The sequence below is a fragment of the Eptatretus burgeri genome, chromosome 4 (assembly GCF_056783735.1).
Source record: "Eptatretus burgeri isolate ZD-2024b chromosome 4, Ebu_testis_v1, whole genome shotgun sequence".
Taxonomy (NCBI): domain Eukaryota; kingdom Metazoa; phylum Chordata; class Myxini; order Myxiniformes; family Myxinidae; genus Eptatretus; species Eptatretus burgeri.
Genome location: NC_140964.1, coordinates 109,455,411 through 109,480,410, shown reverse-complemented (window position 1 = coordinate 109,480,410; position 25,000 = coordinate 109,455,411). Strand labels below are relative to the sequence as shown.

Genomic DNA, 25,000 nt, shown 5'->3' with positions numbered 1-25,000 from the left:
CAAAACCATTAAACCAAGCAGCTCCAAACTTTGCACGCATACTTGGGGAACTCCAAGGTGGTGCATTAATGACAATTGGGTGTTTGGATTAATTAAAACATACCTTTTGAAGATAATTTAGGGGGTGCTCATCATGAAAAACCAAACTCAGCCTTACAAAGATGGTAGCGCACCTTCTTGGTCAGCCCTCTGTCAGCTCACAAGTCTCAAGCCACCATTTTTTTTTTGGCCTGCTCAACAATGCCTTGGGTTGGAACAGACTGCAATGATTTCTGAACGATAATTTTATTTTTCCCCACTTTCCTCACATATATCACAGAATGCATCATCTCGACGAATCGCTGGATACATTGCAATGCTTATAAATGCAATACAATTTCATTTCCCCACATTGCAAAACCTCAAGAACCTCTTAAACTAAACCGAATTACAAAATTTCCGCTCCAGAATTGAACTTGACAGCAGTTCTGACTGTTGATAAAAAGTATTCTTGTGTCCAATTCAGACATGGTTCCACATTTCTGGCATCTCTGGGAAGTGTTTCATACGACAGATCGTCTCTTGCCAATCGCTTGCCAAGCCAGCCATTACTTAACAATCGTTTCATTGGAGTGCTTCCCTGAGTGTTTAAGGCACTTGGTGAGCACTCTACAATATTTGCACTGTCACTGAATACTGTATATTGATCGACTTGTACAAAGTTCAGGGGCTTCTCGCCCATGTTGGCACCACATTGTTCTGCGGTGCGTCGGATGGTAGTTGGCTCACTGAAAATGTGCAATTTTATTTTACCCCACGTTTTCCCCTTTTTGTAGGATCTCCTTTCATTATTCCACCCAGAACTTCGGCATAGATAAATACATATAAAAAATTTAACGTTTCATTTTAAAAAGTTTATTCGGCTGTGCCATTGGACTGCTTGCTTGGAACGCTCTTCGAGCTTCGATCTCTACAAGCTTCCATGACGATACCGCGGCGTGGTTGTCCATGTGGACATGTCCGGCGTTAAGAAGGTGAAATAAAATTAGACGATTACAATGAGTAAAAAATGTTTTCAGTTGCATACCAATGAATTGCCACATCACGGAAAGATAGCCGAGAGGTACGCACACTCGCTCCAAGCTGTCAAGCCTGGGTTTGAATCCCGACTCAACTATAAACTGTCATGCTGGTGTTTCACAGGCAGGGAGATTCGTCAATGTATGTGCTGTCCCTCGGATGGATGTTAAACTGGGTGCCCCGTCTCCCTGCATTAGTTAGTAAACAACAAACATCCCATGGTGTCCTTCGCAAAGGGTATGTGACTTATTGCTGGCACCCTGAACAAGTGACAAATTCTTGCCGTAACTACTGCTGAGAGAGGGATGGCAAACTAGCCAGCATGACCCCAGTAAAGAAACTGTTCCGACAGCACCAACACTCTGTAATGTTGTATGGTACATCGGATATTATACATGCGGGTTAAAAAAAACATTGCAAAGTTGACCATAAAACCCATGCCATTGATCACTACATACTATATGATGTCCCAAAGCATGTGCGGTCTCCCCTTATGTTGATTGTGCTCCTGTGGGGTCTCCTGTGGGTCGGACAGGGTGAAGGCTGGACCAACACAAGCCAGGAGCTCGACCAACACGGGCTGCTCCGTTCGTGAGAAAAGAACAACTAATCCCCAAAACAAACACCCATCCCGCTGTAGGAATCTAACGGACGGGATATGGGATTTCAGGATTGTTGGTAGCAATCCGGTAAATGACACATTATTCCTGAAATCCGAGCAGCAAGTCCTGGTTAAAGCGATCGCGCTACTTTTTCACATCAAACATGATCGTTTCTGATAAACGGATTGCACAAATGAATTCTCATGTCTCTTGGGTACACTTCTCAATGCAGTGTTTTGCCAGGGGTGAAACCCAAATGGTGAACAATTTAGAATTGGTTGCCTGTCACAGCTGAACATGGCTGTTCAAGTGGAACATGTGAACCACCCGGTGGGTTTGGATGCAGTGGAGTAGCTGCTACCCAGACAGCAACCACACTCCAACAAAGCAAGCAGTGTAACCTTGAACCACCTGGTGGATTTCAAACATGTGAACCACATGAACCACCTGGTGGATTCGTTTATAGTGCAGAAGCTGCCACCCAAACAGCTACCACACTTCAAGAGAGGAAGCTGTGTACCCTGATGCAGTTTTCAGGACAAATAAAAATAGGATGGCAATATACAATATCGATAATATCAAGGAATAACCATGCCTAATGTTGGCTTAACGGTTTTAAGGTGGCGAGCTTAAGATATTAAAGGTCTTGAGTTTGAGCCCCTGTCGTGCCGTTAACAGCAGGTGGGTTGACTCAGTCTGTCATCCTTTTGAGGTTGGAAAAATGAGTTCCAGGGGGAACTGTATCAGCCGCACTCCCACAAACGATGCAACAAGCAGCCACGGGCTGCATCTGAAATGATAATAGGAATAACCACAACGGTCGAAATGTTAACCACTTCCATGAAGGTCCACCCCTGAAACCACAACCACCTTATTAGGAGGTATTCCCTTCCAAGGAACTTCGATGCAGAAGGCCACAAGGCTCATAAAAACCTGCACCATTATTACCAACCAATGGTTGTTTGTCTATACCATATCCTTTTTAAATACTGAGCGACGAGCAAGGGGTTTGAACCCAGACTCAAAGCAGACACTCGAACCATAATGCCACCAAGGTTGGGGTACCTTAAAAACTAACCTCATAAATGAACGAAAAAAATAAAATAAAAATGTTAACAGGTAACTACCAAACTCACAAAGAAACGTTTCCAATGCATGCACTGTCGGTGTAAAAATGCCAATATAATGTAACTAGCGAGGCACAAACATCAAGACGGACAGGTGTGTATTGGAGCTGTGTATTGGTGTCTCGCCTCCCCTCCCTCACCCTCCCGGGAGAACCATAATGAAACGCAGGCCAAATTCCTTCCTGTTATTGGGTCACAATGATCTCCACGAGAGCACGTACAAAACACAAGGAAAGCAACTGGAGGTTCGAGCGAGAATCTTGCATCCCGAAGGTCTACACTTGTGAATGGCAAAGGAGTATGTGGACTAAAGGTGACCGCCACTGTGGCACACGATTACTGCATTTGTGTAAAAGGGCAGACTGTGTAATGTGAACGTAATTTATGCACAATGAAAGCACACCGTCAACACAGCACACCATTACAAGAGCACATCCACAATATATATTTACACACACACACAAACACCCATTGTATACACCAGGAAACTGCTACATACACGAGCGTATTGCTACATACGCGGGGTATTGCTACATACGCGGGGTATTGCTACATACGCGGGGTATTGCTACATACGCGGGGTATTGCTACATACGCGGGGTATTGCGATATACGCGGGGTATTGCTACATACGCGGGGTATTGCTACATACGCGGGGTATTGCTACATACGCAATGCACTCATGTATGTAGCGGTGTTGTGCCCCTGTGTATAACGGTCATTTTCATTCAGGTTGTTCCCCTCTAAAGTTTTTATCGCTATTTATCAGAATACAGTATGTGTTTTGTACAATGTCCCCAGCCGCACTATCACAGGGTATTTTTCTAAACATCCGAGATTGACTATCAGGAGGATCATCTGATAGAGGAGGAAAAAAAAAAAAAAAAAAAAAAAACCTGCTCTGGAGCTTACTTTACCTCATCTTACACAGTTGAATGACTATGTGGATTGACGCAAGGATTCTCGAGCTATTAATGCAAAGGTGGGTTTTCCGTAAACTTGCATCGTTAAATCACATTTTCTAAACAAATATAACTAGAAGGGCACTCGGTAGAGCGCATACCTCCGCCACGCAATGCCTGATCCACGGGAACAAATCGGGGCTCAATACATTTTTGAAATATTATGCTGTACAGTACTATATCGTTTTTGGCCCCATCTCTCAATGGTGAAGAATCACTTTGAAAATTAAACAATTCTCGTATCCAGATCCGGATTTGGATCTTCACCAAAATCGAATCAATTCTTCCTTGTCACGCACCCAACCTGTCCACAACTTTTTGAGATATCCTGTACACAGACAGACAAACAAACGTCGTGCAGAGCACAAAACGTGCAAAATCCATACAATAAATTTGACCTAAAATAATTGTTGGTTGAATTCCATGACCAAATCTGGAACTCCTCTTGAAATTTCAAGTTAATCGGATGAAAAGTGAGGATTTTAGAAATCTCACTAAAGTTATTGACCTTTAGCCTGTGTTGACCTTTTGACCTCAAAAACAATTGGCTTCTTCCTAATGACAAACTCTACCATGTGGTGAAGTTTCGTGAAGATTGGTTTAAAATTGTGACCTGTAGGCGACAAACAGACAGAATAACAAAATCGCCTGACCAATACGCTTCAAAAAATCTTTGATTTTGCAAGTAACGAGATAGAGGGGTGAAAACATAACCTTCACCTTCCGTGGCAGAGGTAACTGGAGGGTATTCATAAAATACTTACTCCACGCAATATTGACAAGGACCTGGTGCAAGCCAACTCTTCTGGTGGCAAATTTGTTGTTAAAAAAAAATTAAATTCAAATCAAATGGAAGACCAAATTAATTAGGTACTGTAATGGAGTAGTCAGAAGGAACCCGAACAAGCAAAAAGCAAAGATGAAGTCATCAGGAGGAACCTGGAAAGGACTCGGGTTTCAACTGCTACTCCTCTACCCTCAAACCCATCCAGGCACAGCCAAGTGAGCCTTATTCAAAAATATTACATATAAAAAAAAAGAACCAAGATCCAAAATCTATACTGTATATTAATACTGAAGGACCAATTTTGTGCTCCTCCTAGCGGTCGCGTCACGTTTTTCTCGGTACTGTGACCTGGACTGAAAGAAACTTCGTACCTGTAAGAGTGCATCGCACATAGTGGCAATCGTCAAACTTCAACTCTGAAGCAGAATAAACACTTTTCGTTTTACATTCGTTTACATGGCGACGTGTGACGTCACCGCCGAGAGGCGTAAGGACGTCATGACATCATCGGTCAATCGCCGACAGCATTACGTCTGTTGTCGACAGACCGTCACTGCTGAGAGGTGCAATTCCACTCCTCGAAAATAGCGTCTGCAATGTAAAACCCTCTTCTGCACATGCTGACTACCTCAGAATGTGAATTAGACACAAAAAAATGCAACAAGAAACATTGTATCTTCTATCTATATATTAATACTGAAGGACCAATTTTGTGCTCCTAGCGGTCGCGTCACGTTTTTCTCGGTACTGTGACCTGAGAAGTTTGGACACGGTGTTTGTACGTCAAAGTGGACACGTGCACAAATCAGGGGACTTCTTCACAAGGAGTAGTGTACACCAAAAATGTCGTGTACAAGGACGTTTTGTAGGCCTCATTAGGTAAGGCCATGGAGAACATCGACTGGGAGCCGGCTCTTACAAGAGACGCCACTGGTTGTCATATTGGGCTCATGGAACGGAATCCGTCTGTGACGGGGTTTTGGCTAGTATTAAATAATTCTGGTTCTGCCAGACCATGCGTGTGATCAGGTTGTTAAAACACATTTTCCCCATCACTATGAAATCAAAATAGTGAAGTTTCACGTTGATTGATGCAGCGGTTCAACAGAGAATCTTTTAAACTTCGATCCAATATGGCTGCCAAACCATGTGACCTATCAATTATAATTCATGAACACCGTGGGTAGCCCCAAGGCTTGGGGAACGTGTGTGAAGTTTCTCCTCGATCTGTCCAGCCGTTCCGGAGAAGATTTTTTTTTAAAGGTTTTTGGGTAAATCAAATCAAATATAAAGATTATCTGTGACATCATATGTGGGTAACTTTTTATTCCTCATGGATAGGCGGTCATAGCTGTAAAGTTTCTCCTCGATGTATTCAGGCATTTTGGAGAGAATTTTTTTTGAAGATTTTCTAAAAAATATGGCTGCCGAACCATGTGACCAATGACGTCTTTTTTTTTTTCTTTCTGTTGACCAATTTATCCCAAGATGACCCTCAAAAACTTTCATACTGATTGGATGTAGTGTTCTACATATTGAAATGGAAGACCAAGAAGGAAACCCACAAAGTAAAGAGCAAAGATGGAGTAATCAGGGGGAACCTGAATAGGATTTGGGTTTCAGCCACTACTCCACTACCCTCAAACCAATCCAGGCACAACCAAGTGAGCCTTACAGAAAAAGTTCTGCAATAATTAGCTTCTCTTTAGATAGATAAAGAAAGAGGAAAAGAGAGTAAAAGATAAAAGAGAAGAAAAATCAGAATTAGAATGAATAAAGAGAATTGTGAAAATAAATAAATAATTAGAAAGCAATGTGAAAGGAACAAAGATGTCGATTATGACGTCATAAAAAAAGTTTCAATTTTTTCCATAGAGCAGTTTTGGCGATTGAGGTCCAACATTTCTCCTTTTTTTTTTCAACATGGCTGCCACACCACATGACCTATGACATCATAATTATCATTAAAACATTATACACGAGTTGTCGCACCTATGGTGAAAATTGTGTCAATCCGCCAAGCGGTTCCAATGAAAAGGATATAACAAAATGCACGGGACCGATCGCTTAGCCCCGAGTATCGCTTTGCGAGTATGGGCTAAAAAGACCTCTTCACTCAAACTTTTCAAAAAGTGTCAGCAAAGAAACCATCGGCATTACAACAGCATAAACATGGGCCTGACTCAATCTGTGATCGTTCCAACCCAAATTTCTGGCAATGGAAAATCTTCCCTTCTCAACTTGTCATGACCAGCTTCTCTGCTAATGTCTCGTGTTCTTCCTCTGCTCCAATTGCTTCGTCTGATCATTTGGATGTGAGGCTATCTATTGCTATTCTCAGAGAGCCGCCTCAACGGCAGCGAGTCTGGCGGTTCACTCAAGCAGCCAACTCTCTTAAGGACTGGTCTCCTATATCTACTGCCCCCGATGTTAATTCTTCCACAGAATAATCTCTCTTTAATGCACATATTTCAACGTTAGTTATCTTACCCTTCTTCCCAGACATGATACACCGAATCCTGTGGTGAGGCAGTTGTTCTAAAACAACTTGCCTTCTCTTCCGGAAAGGAAAATCTGACCGAAGGCAATCTCAGTTCATTCCACAAAGCCCGCAACAAGTGGTTGTTCACTCAGGAAAGTTAAAAAAAACATCCATCCAAAGTAAAGATTGAACTTTCAAACTTGTCTCCCTCCTCTACAACCTGATGGTGCCTTGTTAAGTCTATCGCTGGTGTATGCTCCCCTTGATCCCTTCCCTCCCTTCAAATGGAACTACAGCTGACTGCTCGTGAGAAGGCTGAATGACTCGATTCTGTGTTTGCTTGCAAATCTTGTGTTCCAAACTTCTCACTCCCTGTACTCACCCTTCAGTCATACCAACTGCTCCTGGACTCTGGATTTTGCACCTGAAAAGGTGGAGAGGTTTCTGGCAACCACAGACCGATTCTGCAACTGCACCGGCCGGCATCAGCTCTCATGTTCTAAAAACCTGCTCTGCTGCCCTTACACATCCTCTTTCTGCTCTGTTCACCCTATCATTTCCCCCTAAGTGATGTCCATCTGCTTGGAAGTCAGCCAACATCACCGCATTACATAAACAACATCCAAAAACCGACCACCCTTAACTACAGACTGATTTGCTTGTTTCCAGTCATCAGCAAGTCATGGAATATTTCATCACCGTTGACATCAAATCCTTATTTTTCTCCAAGAGCCTCATATCAAATCACTTTGGATTCAGACCTGATCACTCTATCCTGGATATGCTCCTCCTCCTTTCCCACCAATGGATGGAGGCTCTCAATGTCAAACATGAGATAAGAGCCATCCCTCTCAATATATCTAAAGCATTCAATACAGTCTGGCATCGTGCCTTACTCTCCAAACTCTCTGCTTATGGCATCCAAGGCCAACTCCACACATGGCTTACTGACCTACTCTACTCTCATCGCAAACATGTGGCTCTCAACGAAATCCTTTCATCTCCTCCAACTGTTAAGGCTGGAGTGCCCCCAATGGAGTGTTTTGGGCCCTATTGGATTCACAATATTCATAAATAATCTCTCCGACTCTGGAAAACGCTCTATCATTTTGCTGATGACTTCACCCGTTGCCGTGATATCCTTCATTCTTCAGAGAGGCAGGCAGCAACCTCGCCCCTCTCTGCAGACCATGATAGTATCACGAGCTCGTCAAGCACCTGGAATACGTTTTTCAGTCCTGAAATTTTTATTTATTTATTTTAAACACAAACTCTGCCTCTCCTTAAAAACCGTCTAGCAAACCCTCATCTATTTTACAAACAATCCTCTTGAAGAAGTTCAGTCACTAAAATGTTTGGGCCTTATGATCAGTCATTATCTTTCTTGGCAAACCACATATCGCTTGAAGCAAGGTATTATGTACACATTTACGACACGGGGGACCAAAAAAATGAGTCATATGAAAGAGGTCAAGGTCATATGAAATTAATAAATTGATCAAATTGATCAGTGTTCATTCAGGTCATAAATATATATGCACATAAACTTAACCATAAAAATACATGCTGTGATGAACCAAACTACCATCTTTGGATTAAAAGTGCAGATTTCCTAAAAACGTTACGTACTTCCTAACGACCTTTGATGTTCTGTATACTGAACACAAACTGGCCTTTGGTATTGATTTTTATATCATAGGGCCACCTTGGTAAACTTATTCTCTTCTTCTTCTTCTTTCGGCAAGCTCCGGTTAGAGGTGACCACAGCGGATCAACCGTCTCCATTTCGCTCTCTCCTCCACATCTTCCATTGACACTCCAACCACCCGCATGTCCGCCCTCACCGTATCCATGAACCTCTTCTTTGGCCTTCCTCTTCTCCTCCTGCCTGGCGGCTCCATCTTCAACATCCTTCTTATCTCCCGATATAACCCGCTTCCCTCCTGTGCACATGTCCAAACCATCTCAATCTCGCCTCTTCACTTTGTCTCCAAACCGTCCTACCTGCGCTGTCCCTCTAATATACTCATTTCTTTTCCTATCCATCCTCGTCACTCCTAACGAGAATCGCAGCATCTTTAACTCTGCCACCTCCAGCTCCGCTTCCTGTCTTTTTGTTAGTGCCACCGCCTCCAAACCATACAACATAGCTGGTCTCACTACCGTCTTATATACTTTTCCCTTCACTCTTGCAGCTACCCTTCTGTCACAAATCACTCCTGCCACTCTTCTCCACCCACTCCATCCTGCCTGTACTCTCTTTTTCACTTCTCTCCCACACTCTCCGTTACGTTGGACAGTTGATCCCAAGTATTTAAACCCATCCACCTTCCCCAACTCAACTCCTTGCAACCGCACCATACCACCACCCTCCCTCTCATTTACGCACATGTACTCCATCTTACTATCATTCCCCTTCTCTCCAGTGCGTACCTCCACCTCTCGAGGCTCGCCTCAGCCTGCTCCCTACTCTCCCTACAGATCATGATGTCATCTACAAACATCATAGTCCATGGAGACTCCAGTCTGATCTCGTCCGTCAACCTGTCCATCACCATTGCAAACAGGAAAGGGCTCAGAGTCGATCCTTGGTGCAATCCCACTTTTACCTTAAACCGGTCCGTCATTCCTACCGCACACCTCACCGCTGTCACACTGTCCTCATACATATCCTGCACGATCCTCACATACTTCTCCACCACTCCCGACTTCCTCATACAATGCCACAACTCCTCTCTTGGCACCCTATCGTAAGCTTTCTCTAAATCCACAAACACACAATGTAACTCCTTCTGGCTTTCCCTATACTTCTCCATCAACATTGTCAAAGCAAACATCGCATCAGTGGTGCTCTTTCCTGGCATAAACCCATATTGCTGCTCACAGATCGTCACCTCTCCTCTCAACCGAGATTCCACTACTCTTTCCCACAACTTAATGGTGTGGCTTAACAACTTTATCCCTCTGTAATTTCCACAGCTCTGCACATCACCCTTATTCTTAAAAATCGGAACCAGTACACTTCATCTTCACTCCTCCGGCATCCTCTCACTTTCCAAGACTTTATTAAACAATCTAGTTAACAACCCCACTGCCATCTCTCCTAAGTACTTCCATGCCTCCACTGGTATACCATCTGGGCCAACCGCCTTTCCACTTTTCATCCTCTTCATAGCAGTCCTCACTTCATCCTTACTGATCCACCCCACTTCCAGATTCACAATCTCCACCTCTTCCAACCTTCTCTCTCTCATTTTCTTCATTCATCAGCTCCTCAAAGTACTCCATCCACCTTCTCAACACACTCTCCTCACTCGTCAGCACATTCCCATTTGCGTCCTTTATCACCCGAACCTGCAGCACATCCTTCCCAGCTCGGTCCCTCTGTCTTGCCAATCGGTATAAATCCTTTTCCCCTTCTTTTGTATCCAACTTCTCATACAACTAGTCATATGCCTTTTCCACCTCTCTTTTTGCCTTTTGCCGCCACTCCTTGTACTCCTGCCTACTTTCTTCATCTCTCTGACTATCCCACTTCCTTTTCGCCAACCCCTTCTTCCTTATACTTTCCTGTACTTCCTCGTTCCACCACCAAGTCTCCTTATCTTCCTTCCTCTGTCCAGATGTCACACCAAGTACCTTCCTAGCTATCTCCCTCACCACTTCTGCTGTAGTTGCCCAATCATCCCACCCTTGGAAAACTTATTCTATGGTTATAAAATCGAGCTTATAGCTTCCAGTAACTTTGTACCAGCTTGGTAAATGCAATTTGTTACGTACTTCCGAACATTTATGACCCAATCATGGAAGTGAACCTAAAAACTGGTATGGAGTAATGATCCATGTTGAAACTTGCCATTTTAAATCATCATTTTATGCAGAAGTAAATTGCTATTTAACACGTTCTATCAAATGCATTTCAAATTTCTGGAATAAGATTTTGTAAGCTTCACTATGACTGGGGGAAATTTTGCAAAATCTGAGATTTTACACATTTGAATGTGCCAATAAGTGCAGAAGGTGCAGAAGTTCATAAGAAATGTACTCTTTCGAGGAATTGCTCTATTCTTATGTATAATAATGATATATATCAAACAAAAAATTCATTTTCAACCGTTTTGGACAACATATACAATCATACATGTAACCCATTTATAAAAAAATGAGCTATAAAAATGGAAAAAATAGCCTGTGTTTGGATAAAAAAAACATGCTTTGTAAGCAACTATATCCATAGGACCCATAGCAAAGTATACATTTTCTGAAAGCACAGACACTTGGGCATTATATAACATTAAGATTGTTTATCTTATTAAAACTGGGTTCAATTTCTAAGCTTTCTCCTCATTTAGGACCACAGTGTACACAATACCATGCTACAAGCCATATCTAAGTTGACCTCCAACTGAGCATCCTCCATTGTGCAAAGGATTTATTTGGCACATATGAATATTTATCTCATGAAACGGAAGACCAAGAAGGAACCCGAAGAAGTAAAGAGCAAAGATGGAGTCATCAGGAGGAACCTGAATAGGATTCGGGTTTCAGCCGCTACTCCACAACCCAGGCGCAGCCAAGTGAGACTTAGAGAAAAATTTCTGCAAGAATTCACTTCTCTTTGGAGAGTTGGATAATGAAAGAGAGGACTGTAGTAAAAGAGATGAAAAAGAAAAAAAAGCAAGAATTAGAATGAATAAAAAGAATTGTGAAAAAAAAAATATTAGAAAGAAATGTGAAAGGAACAAAGAACAAAGATGTCAGGAAGAACCTGGACAGATATATTTCAGCATTTACTCCCCAGACTCAAACGCAGCAACATGTACAAGCTACCAGAGGTCTGTTTCTGGCCTTCATTCACAGCTTCCAAGGTTGCACATGGTCTGCTAGTAACCCCTTTCAGGTGAAACCCCACAAATCCAGACTGTTCACCTCAATTCATTCGTTACCTCCCCCGCCCCTCAAACCCCCACCCGTAGAACCAACTTTTCGCTCCAGGGCTTCCACTTCTGTGAACCCTCTCTTTCAAAGTTTCCAGTTTTTCATTGCACTTCTGTAATTGAGAGTTTTTGGCTGTATCAATCTTGTTCACTCCTTGTGTCCTCCCCATTTCACAGTCTCGCTCTATTTTATCCCTCATCCCTGCTTTTGTAGTGTTTCATACCCCCTTTTTCTACCGTTCTGTCCTGATCCGTTCTGTGGTTGCAATTCCATCACGAGCCTCGACACCACCCGAAAAACAAACATCTCCTTTTATAAGCTCACCAACCGAACCACAAGGGGGCACCACAGCAATTGTAGACAAAGGTGTCTTCAAATGAGATGAGGTGCTTAATCCTTCACTAATAACAACAGTACATTCAAACTCAACATGCACATTGCCTGATGTCCCTTTTGCAGCACGGCATGGTCAATAAACCAGTGCCTTGGCATTATATTAATATCCATGGGATTCAACAAATAATATATCTCAACACCAAGAGAAAGACAAAGAGTAAGCCTCAATTCAATGATCCACATTCATAAGAAATCAAACCATTACAAAAATATCTTTCATGAAGATGCAAACAGCATGAAGGTCCAACGAAGTCAATACGGCCTCTGGGCATGTGTGGATCTTAAAGACCACTTCAGTCCCACCAGAAGCTGACTGATATGCTTGGCTCGAGAGCACGTACAAAATGCCAATGTCCACGGGGTATGAACAAAGTCTGTCCCGGATTAAGCACGAGCTGTTGGAATGGGGCTTTGCAGAAGAGAGGGAATCGATCCAGGTCAGGTGAGTCGATATCCACCTGCACAAACAAAGTCTTAGGGGAGTGAAAAGTCTGACTGCGAGAGACTGCACTCACAGAACACACAGTGTGAAGATAAAATAGCTATCATTGGTCTTGGCAACATGGGTAACAAAAGAAGGAATATCACCCCACCCCACCTTTCGACTTTTACAAAGATAAAGTGACAGCAACACATTACATTAAAATGCCGACGGCACATCGAGCTCACTTCCACATCTATGGAAAATAAAAATTCAATGTTATGTTTTCAACATGCAGATAACAGCTATGAGGATAGCCGCTTTTCAGCTCCCCTTTGGCTTTCAAGTCTCTTTAGTGTGTGAAGTGTAAAGCAGTAGCTGTTAATATCAGCAATTTCGAGGAAGTTTTGAGCAAGGTTATATTTTGTCCCATTACACAGACCGCTTTGAGGTTTGTCTTTTTGCTGCAGTTTCTAAAGCTCATGGAAGAGCTGACACCACACACGTTTACCTTTTTTTTTTTTTTTTTTTTTTTTTTTTTTTTTTTTTTTTGTATACCTTGGTCGAGGCTCGTATGAGAGCTAACACACAACTCACAGCAAGGAGGCATGAGACAAGAGGGGCGGGAGTGGAAGGGACAAAACATTGGGGAACAGACACAGGTGAACTGTGGAAGGGAGAGGGATGGGGATGGGACGGGGAACATGGCGAGGGGAAGATGGACATTAAAGGGACTTTCAGGAAGGAAAGCAGGAGAATTGAAGGAAGTGGGCTTGGGTGGATTATCGGGGGTAGAAAAGATCGAGGATTTGGATGGGGGGAAGATAAGAGGTGGTGGTGAACAGCTGTTTTTGAAAGCCTGAAGGGAAGAATGGGAAAGAATAGAGTGAGGAAGTTTATTCCAAAGGCGGGAAAAAGAGGAATGAAAGAGTGAAGATGAGCAGTGATTCGTGATTTTGGTAGTTTTACCAGAAGGGGTTGTTGGCGGACCTTGAGCGCCCTGTGGAAATGTGGTTGGGACAAATCGCAGAGAGAGCAGGGGGGCAAGGCTGGAGAGGAGTCGGTAGAAGACAGAAAGACCACCGACCAACCTGCGGTGATTGAGTGAGAGGCCCAAAGACTCAGCTTCATTGCGGGAGATGCCAATGATCTTAAAAGCCCTGGTTTCGACAGCGTGAAGTCGAGAAAGGTGGGAGGCAGGAGCACCAGCCCAGAGGGACGAGCAGTACTCCATCAGGCTACGGACAAAAGCTTTGTAAGTGGTCAGGAGCTCAAGAGGGCCGAGGAAGGACTTTGCACGATGGAGGATTCCCAGTCGGCGACTGGCTTTTGAGGCAAGGTTGGAAATGTGACTTTCCCAGGAAAGGTCATGGCAGATAGTGAGACCCAGAAGCTTGAAAGAAAAGACTTCTTCCAGAGGATTGTTGAGAAAGTGGATGGGGGGGTTTTGTAAACGGTCCTTTCGAAGAGACATAGTGAGAGTGTGAGATTTGTCTGGATTGAAAGACATGTTCCACGTGTTGGACCAGTTTGTGATTTTATCCAGATCTGCAGTGAGCGAAGAAGCTGCTGCTTGCCGGTCTGAGGGATGACAGATGGTACGGCAGAGGGTTGAGTCATCGGCAAAGAGAAATAGAGGATTTTCCAGAGAGTCCGAGAGATCATTGATGAAACCAGAAAAGAACAGGGCCCAGAACGCTACCTTGAGGAACTCCAGCCTGCACAGGAAGAGGGGATGAAAGAACTCATTTAGGGCCACACGTTGACTGCGACAGGAGAGGAAGTCTGCGAGCCATGAGTGGAGATGGCCTTGAATACCATGGGCAGAGAGTTTGGTGAGTAGGGCAGGGTGCCAGACTGTGTCAAAAGCACGTGATATGTCCAGGGATACGGCTCGGATTTCCTGTCTGGCATTGAGGACCTCCATCCATTGATGGGAGAGCAGTAGCAGCATATCTAGGGTAGAGTGACCTGGTCTGAAACCAAATTGATGATTGGAAATCAAGCCATTGGAGAAGAGGAAGGATTTCATGTCTGAAGCGATGATGGATTCCATAACCTTGCTGATGATTGGGAGAAGGCTGATTGGTCTGTAGTTACAGGGATCTGTTTTTGCACCTTTTTTATGCAGGGCAGTGATGTTAGCAGATTTCCAAGCAGATGGCAGATGACCTTGGGAAAATGAGAGGGTGAATAGAACAGAGAGAGGGTGAGCAAGAGCAGAAGAGCAGGCTTTGAGGACACGTGGGCTGATGCCGTCTTGGACCGGTTGCAGAATCTGACTCGAGGTTTGAAAGCAAGCTCTCCACCTTGTCAGGAGAAAAGGATACAGAGTCCAGGGACAGTTGGGTGCGACTGGGTAAAGTGGGTAGAGATAGTGATGGGTTTGGGACACAAGATTTAGCTGCAAACACCGAGTTTAGACATTCAGCTTTATCACGTGTGGAATCAGCAGTGCGGCCATTTGAGGTAAGGGAGGGGATGGAGGGGGAACATACACCAGAAACAGATTTGATTAAACGCCACCAGGATTTTGAGGAGGGAGAGAGGTTTGAGAGTTCAGACTTGAGATGAGAAAGATGTTGTTTTCTGGCTCTCTGAGGGTAGCTACACACTTGTTCCGAGCTTTGTGGAAAGAACTGAGATTGCCCTTCAGTTGGGTTTGCTTTCCATGAGGCAAAGGCAAGTTGTTTCAGGACAACTGCCTCGCCACAAGCTTCAGTAAACCAAGGGCGGGAGGAAGGGTAAGACAACTGAACACGAGAGGGGATAAATCTGTGCATGAGGGAGAGCAAGTTTCTTTGAAAGAATTCCCAGGATGAGTTGATGTTTGAGAAAGTAGTGATAGGAGACCAGTCTGTAAGTTTGATGGCTGCTCGGAGACCCTGCCAGTCGGCTTGAGTGAAATGCCAGACTCGACGGGCGTGAGGTGGTTCTCTGATAACAGCCAGAGAGATGTCCACTTTAATAAGGACGTGGTCAGAAGAACCAATTGGAGCGAAGGAAGAGCAGCAGATATTGTCAGGGAAATTTGTCAAAATCAGATCCAGAAGAGATGGAGTACCATTGGTTGAGATCCGGGTCGGGAAGTTGACCGATTGAGTCAGTCCCAATGAGTCACAGAAAGCTTTTGCTGATGTCCCATGGCAGGTGAGAGAGGTACCCACACCTAGCCAACTGGCGTGATGACAATTGAAGTCGCCACAAAAGAGGAAGAGAGAGTTTGGATGAGAAGATAGAAGATGGTCCATGTTTTCGGAGAGTGAGGTGTAGATGGAGTCATCACTGTTCGGTGGACGGTACAGTACACATATAAACATGAGGTGGGAGTGGAGGAAGCTGAAGCCAGAGGTATTCCTGGGGGTGTGGGGGAGTGAGAGCAGTGCAGGGAGAGTGAGGAATAGAGTCTTTGATGAAGAGAGCAACACCTCCACCAGGACGAGGCTCAGGTCTGTCATACCGTAAGAGGGGAGTAACCAGGGAGAGATACTTGGGAGTCAGACACGTCTTGGGAGAGGAAAGTTTCTGTTAGGCAGATAATGTCTGGTTTGTCAGTGGAAACCTGCATGGAAAGATCTGAAAGGTTTGAGCGAAGGCCCCGGATATTTGAGGTCCACACTTTTAATGAAGAGGTAGGGAGGAGGCTTTTGGTGCAGGAGGTGGAAGGGGCGGGGGAGGGTCGGACGAGGGACGAGGGGGGAGGTAAGGAGGGTTGCTGAAGGAGTGTGGGTATTGCAGAATAGCGAGGGGAGGGGGGCCGAATGAGGAGGAGAAAAGGCTCTGTGGTGCTGTGGAGAGAGGGGGGACAAGAGACAAGGAAGATGGCAGTTGAGGATTTGAGGAGGTGGAGTGAAGAGATGGAGGTGAGAGGGCAGTGGAGGGAGGCAGGTTGGTGGATGAGAGGGGGGCAACTTAGAGAAGGAAGAGTGAGGGGGATGAAAGGTGGGAGAAAGGTGAGGGGGGAATTTTTGAAAGAGGTGAGAGGGAGGCTTGGAGGGAGAAGAGTGGGATGGTTGCTTTGAGAGTGAGAGTGAGGGGTGAGGGGGTGAGTTGGCACTGAAGTTGGAAAAAAGAATGGTTGATGGAAAAGCGAGCATCCATGGCAAACTGTGGTTTTTAAAAGTTTTAGGTCAGAGATACGATTTAACACAATTCTTGATGGATGCAATGAAGGCGAATTCAGAGCATGGAGAGAAGAAGCGCTGTAATAGTTGGATTTTTTAGGCAAGGAATGAAGGAGAGGTCGAAATGAGAGCGGTCTGTTAAAATAGCAGAAGAGTAGTGCATTGTGAAACAGTAAAGAGTACCACATGTGTGAGAGAGGAAGATGAAGCATTATAAGATCGTTTTTGTTGTTAATATTAATGTATGAGAGAGTTCAACAGATTAGGTCATGGAAGTGTAGAAAAAAAAAAGAAATCGAGGAAGACGAGGAGGAAGTTAAGAGGAAGAAGAAGTAGCAGAATCGGGAGAAGGTTGTTGTTGTTGTTGGATTATTTTTTTTTTTTTTTTTTTTTTTTTTGAGATAAGAAAGAGATTAGTTGGGAGAGTGGGGGATATTTGGAAAGTGGGGAGGATGAAAATTGAAGGTAATGGGGAGGATAGAAATTGAAGGTAATGGGGAGAAAAAACAAACAAACAAAAAAAAAAAACGATCGAACACCAAGTGGAACCGGTAGGCCTCAAGCCTAGGACTAGGCCTCAAGCACCAGGTGAGAACGTCGACATAAATACTCACAAAATAGCACGATTTTTGAAACAAAACCGAACTAGGAACACACATTAACATGTAGGTGAGAAAATTAAACAGTTAAAACGGGACAAATAACAACCGGAACTTAACTTTGAGAATGTCAGCAGGGAGCCCCGAAGGAGACCTCTTGCCGCTCAAAACCGGAACCGGAAGTCTATGAGGGGAAGTTACGTTCTGGAACACACTGGATGCCAGGAGCTCCATCGAGTGTAACAGCACTTTTCACAGCCAGGTGGGCCACTTTGTTGAGAAATATCCTTCCCAAAAGAGATGCCAACCCACAGGATTTGTCCGTACTCTGCCCTCCAAATGCAGAGCATCAAGTGAGGAAGCAAGCTTAACATTTAAAGTCTTTCATATGACTCAGCCAAGGTTGGACTCAAACCGCTGACCTCCCAGACTCGGACTCAGAGTGGACGCTATAACCACAATGCCATCAAGTGTGGTCGTTACAAATCATTCCGTAATTTAGCTATTCCTCCACTATTGGCCATCGTGCCTTTTTTTTTTTTTGAAAATACCAATCTCCTGTTGTACTGTTTTATATTTTAGACACCTCTTTCATTCTCACGCTAGTTGTGCTCCTCTCTGCACTTTTTATACATGCTCATCAGAATGTGTTGTCCATTACAGTGTACATCCTCCTCTGCGATAAAACAAAACAAAACATGTCAGTTGGCACATTCTACAAGTGTTTTGTTGAAAGGTCTTCCACAAGGAGACCGGACATAAAGATCGAAGCAATTTATGGTCACACTTTGTCATTGGTTGGTTCACGTCGGTGATGACTGTTGCCTCTGATGGACGTCATGGCTATGAGACGCAGAGTGAACTTGATAACCCCAGACTTGCTGCAGTGCTGCAGTGGCACGAATCATTTTTGCTTGCAGACAATGGGACCGAGTGTGGATGAACATGGCTTCAAGCATGCGTAGATGTGCCGTGCTACGTGCTCGGGGCACATGATCTCAAATCAATCCACTCGAAGATTTTCAACGCATTCTGGATCATTCCACAAATGCTGTCTGATCGCAGAGTCCCAACTTTGAGTGAGCATTTCAATCGTCACCACCGATGTGAACCAATCAGCGACCACGTGCGAGCACAAATTGCTTCGATCTTCATCTCTGGTATCCTGACGATCGTCTTGACGAGTGCAAGACTTAAAGCTTCGGCGCGTCTTATTTTCTCGGCGATTTTCAGATTTTGCGGTGCCAAACGACTCTTTAAAAAAGTTTTTCATGAACAATGTCTAAGAAGTCAAAAAACAATATTGACGTTGTTAAAAAAAATCAAAACATGTTTTTGTGAGAAATAAGAAAATATGATAAAAAAAACAGAACAGAGAATCCAGCACGAGTGGCGATTGCGAAACTTCACCAACCTGACTCGTGTTGTTGAGGAGATGTGAAGGGTTGGGATAAAGGTTCGATGAAAACTCTGCGGAGTACAGCCGTATATACTTCCTGCCCAGCACCTGCCAGGTATTATGCGTAGCGTCACGGTGAATAAATATTGTGTGCACGTGCGTTTAAATCGACATCATAAATATTTCAGGTGACTTTGCAAGGTTAAGGTTTAATTATTATTGAAAATTTTTTTTTTCCCTGGCTGAGGATTGATTTACATTTTGACACCTGTGCTAACTTTAGAATTAGGTGGAGAACCCACAATTTGTCAGCTTCAACAATGTGAGGAATATACCATTAATGGTTTCTGAGCACAGCCAACCCACCCACCAACTACACCCCTGACCCCCCACCACCGGCGACATTGTTTACCTTCACATTCTGGGAAAGGTTATGTATTAGTCACTGCGTATTTATTTATTTATTTATTTATTTGTGAATATGTGTGTGTGTGTGTGTGTGTGTGATGATGGGTTATTATCCAAGGAACATTTGATTAGATTTTGGGAGCGATCGGGTCAAAGGTCAAGGTCACGGAAAGGTCAAATTCGTATTTTTACCATAGCGCGGTCAATTTTGATCTAATTGGCATGCAACCGATGCCAAAATGTTCAGAATTCATTGCCCAATCTTGTGATGGGCAACATGACACAATTATGTAATTACCCTTGTTAGCGGTTGGGGGTCAAAGGTCAGTGGGGTCACGACCTTTCAAAATATGCGGTTTTTGTCATAACACGATCAAATCAAAACCGATTTGCATGAAACCAACACCAAAATGTTCACTGTTCTGTTCCCCCCACTCTCATGCCAAGAACAAAAAAGTAGCGGAGGCGAAGGTATGCACTCTACCAAGTGCCCATTCTAGTTTCAGTCTGTACTACAAAACAGGACATTTGTGTACATCTCTGTAATATGCGTTGTGAGCGTAAGCAATATTCATCATACCAAATTACATCATTCAATGCATGTTTCATCTGAAAAAGAAGTTTTCACAACAAATTTCTTCAAAACCAAGCAAGAAAGCAAGCAGCGGTGAATTATGAAACTTCAACAGGTTAACATGGGCAAACAGATCTGGCACTAAGAGGCTTCACCTGCACCAACAAGTTCTGGTGTGGATCTTGGTGTAGAGGAGAAACCGTTCCCCCAGGGCCCAACCAGGCATTGATAGTTACGTTATCACCTTCACTCTCCCCCAAACAGCAGTAATCGGGGATACAAATATCTGCCATGAGCTCAGGGATCTGTTGGAGGGTATGTGGAGGCGATGATCAATGAGGTCAAGAACGTGCTACATACGATCAATACAACTACAGATCACAGAGTCTAAAACTTTTTTTGGGGAGGGGGAGACACCTTTACTACAAAGTTTATAGCAAAGGGAAAAAAAAATAAACCCCAAAAACAACACTTTCCAGATGCCAGTATCATAACACACCTGGTCAAAGAGTTGATGTTGTGCCATGTATCCAACTGTCAACTGTTCATCCTGCAATGGAATAAGGTGTGAGTAAAGACCAAGGAATAATGTGCAGTTCATATTTCAAAACCCATGGAACGACATGTGGTTTTGCTTTTTACCATTCCCACGGTTCCCCAACTTACTGCATGCACCACATGCTTGTCAATGAATTCGGACAGGGTCATGAGCCTTTGACCCCATGAAGCATCGGTATAACGTGCCCCGACCTCGACTGGAACTGTGCGCAAACCGGAGATGCTCTCCAAGTACTCAAAGCTTGAAGTGCAAGGACAACATCACAAATTACATTTCGTTCCATTTTCAGATGTGTGACCAGAGGCAATCTTTCGCAAATATTACCTCCATCGTTTTGAGGTCATGGCAGGCCAGTGTCTCACAACACCCTCCAGCAGAGCAGGACGCTGAGGCTCAAACAGCTCTTTGTGGAACACGATCAGTGGTGGTTCAGTTAGAACTGGCAAAGTCTGAACTAAGGCATGATGTGCACTGAGCCATGAAAGACAAGGTGCAGGCTTTGAGAGAGAACTCTCCTCATGTGGTAGTAATGCACGTTCTACTCGCTTCAGCTTCACAAGGCAGGACAGAAAGACACCAAGGAAGAGCAAACTCACATGCAATCATGAACAAAAATTCTTTTTCCACTTTGGTGGCCCATTATGACATGATAATTCATAAATGTGATGTCAAAAGAAAATTGTATCGCATCTCCAAGGTATTATATATATATATTTTTTTATAGAGATATACACGCACACTATACAGTATCAAAACATCAGAGAGTACACTATCACTTTCTATGTGGGGATGGCACAGAAAAAAGTCAGCTCCACCCACTACATAAAAAACTAAAGTTGGAGTGAAACTAAACTAAAAAATATGTATATATTTTAAGTCGCTTAGGCTACATACGAGAACTTGCATGGTCTGTTCAGCTAATCGTCGAGGCAGGGATCACTTTTCAGGACTACAGACAATGGCAAAAGCCCCAAAAACTAGAAGGGCACTTGGTAGAGTGCATACATCCACCACGAAATGCCTGATCCACGAGAACATATCGGGCCCAATACATTTTTGACACATCATGCTATATATCGATTTAGCCCCATCGCTAAAAGGTGAAGAATCACTTCAAAAACATTATCCAATCCGGATCTGGATTAGGATCTTCACCAGAATCTTAGATTACTACAATTCACCGTTTGTCCATCCGTCTGTTTCCAGGTACCGCAAAAACGACTGAACTGATCGCAACCATTTTTGGGGTGTGTAATCCTGGGACCCCTTGGAGTAAAATAGGCATAAATACAATAATGTAACCCCCTTGACGGCTCCTGTAGGGAGCGGGTGCTTCTAGTTAAATCAATTCTTCCTTGTCATAATCTGTCCACAACTTTTTGAGATATTCTGCACACAGACAAACAAACAAACACAGACAGACAGAGAGGGGTGAAAACATAACCTCCTTCACCTTCGCTGGCGGAGGTAAAAAGCAAAACACTGAGATCGGTCAAAACCGACATCTTTTCGTTCATAATCTATCCGAATAAATGTTCGTGTGTGTGTGTGTCCTCCATAACTCCAAAACCATGAAACTTTGCATGCATACTGAAGGAACTCCAAGGAAGTGAATGAGTGAATTAAAACACACCTTTTGAAGATAAGTAATGGCCTTATTTAATTATCATTTAGCAAGGCATCATCCTTTGTCAGCCTCTGTTAACTGGCTGGGCTCTTAATTCACCATTCTGTTCGGCCTATTCAAGCCATTGTATCCCTATTCTGTTCGGCCTCGATTTGAAAAAAGACACTATCTACTCTAACGGACTAATTTAAGTATATAAATCAAAATATTATAACTAAGATGAGAATCGGATATGATGGACTAAATAACTGTCGCAATCTGGAGTGAAATCTGAAAATTTTAACAAATTAGTGATTTGTATAACCAAGTGTATTTATTTAAGCAAAGCATTAAGCTTGAACTATTTTTTTTTCTACTGTTCGGACGATTATATTAAGCAAAGAAAAGATTAAAAAATGTGCAGAAAGTGGAACTTCATTGAGCGCAACGCCATGCTCTATAACCTGGCTTTTGCAAGCCATGACGATACAGTTCACAGGGGTCCTTTTTTCGGCATCAACGTACAAAGTTTGCTTTTTACATGGCAAAATATTAATATAAATATACGAACAGTTGCTGCACTATATTAAGTCAGCAGTTGCTGAAAATGAAGAGGTACGTATGGGAGGGTGGGGGAGGGGTGGGGGCATGCATTTGCCAGGTAAATAGCATGGGTTTTCATTTTAAATGCTCCCACCTGGTTTTACATGGAAAACGTTGTTGTTCAGGCGAGTTTTATCACCCTGGTACGCAGCCTACCCTCCACTCATGCTTCCTTCCCTTGACCTTATATTGCCTCCATTCCCCTTGTGCTGAGCTGCCTTCCCCTACTCCTCATGGTGCCTCTCTCCCCCATTCTCCCAAACCCCTCCACCACCATACAACTCTCTGGAGGTCAAGGAGAGGAAGGAGTGCCAAAGAATGTGTAAATTGGACAAATGAAAGTTTTTGTTCTTTTTTTTATATTGTTTATTTTTTATCTTTTTATTTGTTCTTCTTTTATCCTATAGCTTATCTCTGTGACCTTGTGAACCTCAATGAAAGAATCAGCAGACAAAGCAGTTTTTTGGCAAGATTTATACTGCATGGTTTGCCATTGCCTTCCCAACGTTGTTTTTCCATTCTTCATCCTTTTAAATGCTGAGCATCAAGCAAGGAAGTAGTGTTGTGAATCTGGAAGCCATGAGCACACAACATTCAGGTCCTATAGCTCAGTTATTTCAATAAGTGAATGTGGATAGGTAGCTCCCCTTTCCCTAGTCTAATGGGTGAATAAATGTAAATGCGCTGCGAGTTACGTTGTCAGGGTTTTCTTTTATTTTACACCACCAACGATAACAACACCAACGATGATGACAACACCAACGAAAACCCTCTACTCCCGGCATTCTCCGCGCCTCGCTGAAATGCGGATGTGTTCTGAATGCATTCGCAAACTGAATTCCATTCCCTAATATGGACACAAATCGGCTCGCTTGGGCACTCCAAGAAATTGGGTGCGACAGCCCCCACCCAACGATGAGCGAACTGAATTGCATTCCCTAATATGAACATGAATCGGTTTGCTTGGGCACTCCAAGAAATGGGATGCGACAGCCCCCACCGACGGTGAACGAGTCACGCCGGAAGCGAGCCGCGCCCGAGAGGGATAAGAAGGGAACGGAGAGACAGAAGTGGGTTGTTCTTGGTTCTAGTTCTGGGTTCTTTGCTCTTCTGGGTTCTTGTTCTTGGCTCTTGGTTGGTGGTTGTTCGGAGAGCACGGAAGGTGGTTGGTGGTTCTTCGGTTGAATCGACTCAGCGGATTGTGAAGGATCGGTGCCTCGTCTTCACCAGCGCGTGTTCTGGGGCACGAGAGGATCCGCCGGAGCTCGGGAAGCTGATCGCAGCTCGTTGGTGTCTGGATTCAGCTCGCCCTCGCTGGTGCCCGGTTCGAACAGCTTGAAGACCACACGAGGTGGACAGGTCCAAGGCAGAATCTGGTCTCGAACTCATCCTTTCCATCCGAGCTGGAGGCATTAATAAAGACCACTTTGGGTCCGATTCGTGTGTGTGTGTGTGTGTGTGTGTGTGTGTGTGTGTGTGTGTGTGTGTGTGTGTGTGTGTGTGTGTGTGTGTGTGTGTGTGTGTGTGTGTGTGGCGCCAGTCTGCGAAGTAATGAATTGTTAAGTGCCTTGCTGTACATATGTGCTTATTAATATTCGGATAACTCTGCACTTACGTGCTCCCCTCATTTCCCTATTGTTTAATAAATATCCCCATTTGTGAAATGTATCAGCTCGTTCGTGTCATTTCCTCCATTGGCTTAGCATGCTGCGTGTTGGAAAATTAGCAAGGCCGTTGTGCCGCTGTAAAGGGGACATTTGGAACGACAGGACTTTGGTGACCGTACGCTCGGGTCACACCCGGTTAGAGTACGCTAGTGGCTCATTCCGTACGGGTGCCTTCGAGGGTGTGAAGACTCGGTAAATCGCCACGTGGATCTCTAAGTATTTTGAGAATTGGCAAATAACCCTGTACCACGTGGTAGAAATATTGACGCTTCACGGTCCGATTAGGAACCCGTACTTTTCGGAGTTTTCCGAGAAGATACGATCTAAATTCCGGGTGATCGGCGGAGCCGACTCTACTGCTCTACCTGGCGGTCGTACTCGCGGCCGCCGCCCAGCCCGCAACAGTAGCACATACCATTTTTAAAGTCTTTGGTATGACTCGGACGCGGTTTGAACCAACAACCTCCTGGACTTGTAGTGGAAGAACTACATACACTCGAACTGGTGCTTGGTTGTCTGTCTGCATGCTTAAAAACAAAATTAAAGAATATGTATATGTGTGTGTGTGTGTGTGTGTGTGTGTGTGTGTGTGTGTGTGTATGTATGTATGTATGTATGTATGTATGTATGTATGTATGTATGTATGTATGTATGTATGTATGTATGTATGTATGTATGTATGTATGT

At 43.9% G+C, this 25,000-nt stretch overlaps 1 protein-coding gene across 8 annotated transcripts in view; it reads right to left on the bottom strand.

Moving 5' to 3' along the window:
* The window catches only part of LOC147028883 (lysine-specific demethylase 8-like), an 88,617-nt gene that overhangs the window by 28,330 nt on the left and 35,287 nt on the right, over window positions 1-25,000 (bottom strand). For 3 of the 8 annotated variants that reach the window (XM_085879672.1, XM_085879673.1, XM_085879674.1), the window contains exons 4-9: window positions 20,762-20,988; window positions 20,545-20,677; window positions 20,378-20,428; window positions 20,034-20,183; window positions 18,912-19,004; window positions 12,252-12,811 (exon numbers count right to left, since the gene is read on the bottom strand). In XM_085879672.1, the coding sequence (XP_085735798.1) occupies window positions 12,647-12,811; window positions 18,912-19,004; window positions 20,034-20,183; window positions 20,378-20,428; window positions 20,545-20,677; window positions 20,762-20,988 (819 nt within the window). In that variant the 3' untranslated portion in view covers window positions 12,252-12,646. Of the gene's footprint in view, window positions 1-3,748; window positions 11,666-12,251; window positions 12,812-18,911; window positions 19,005-20,033; window positions 20,184-20,377; window positions 20,429-20,544; window positions 20,678-20,761; window positions 20,989-25,000 lie in introns of those variants that run through there. The other 5 variants (XR_015057754.1, XR_015057755.1, XM_085879675.1 and 2 more) reach the window with 4 other exon arrangements.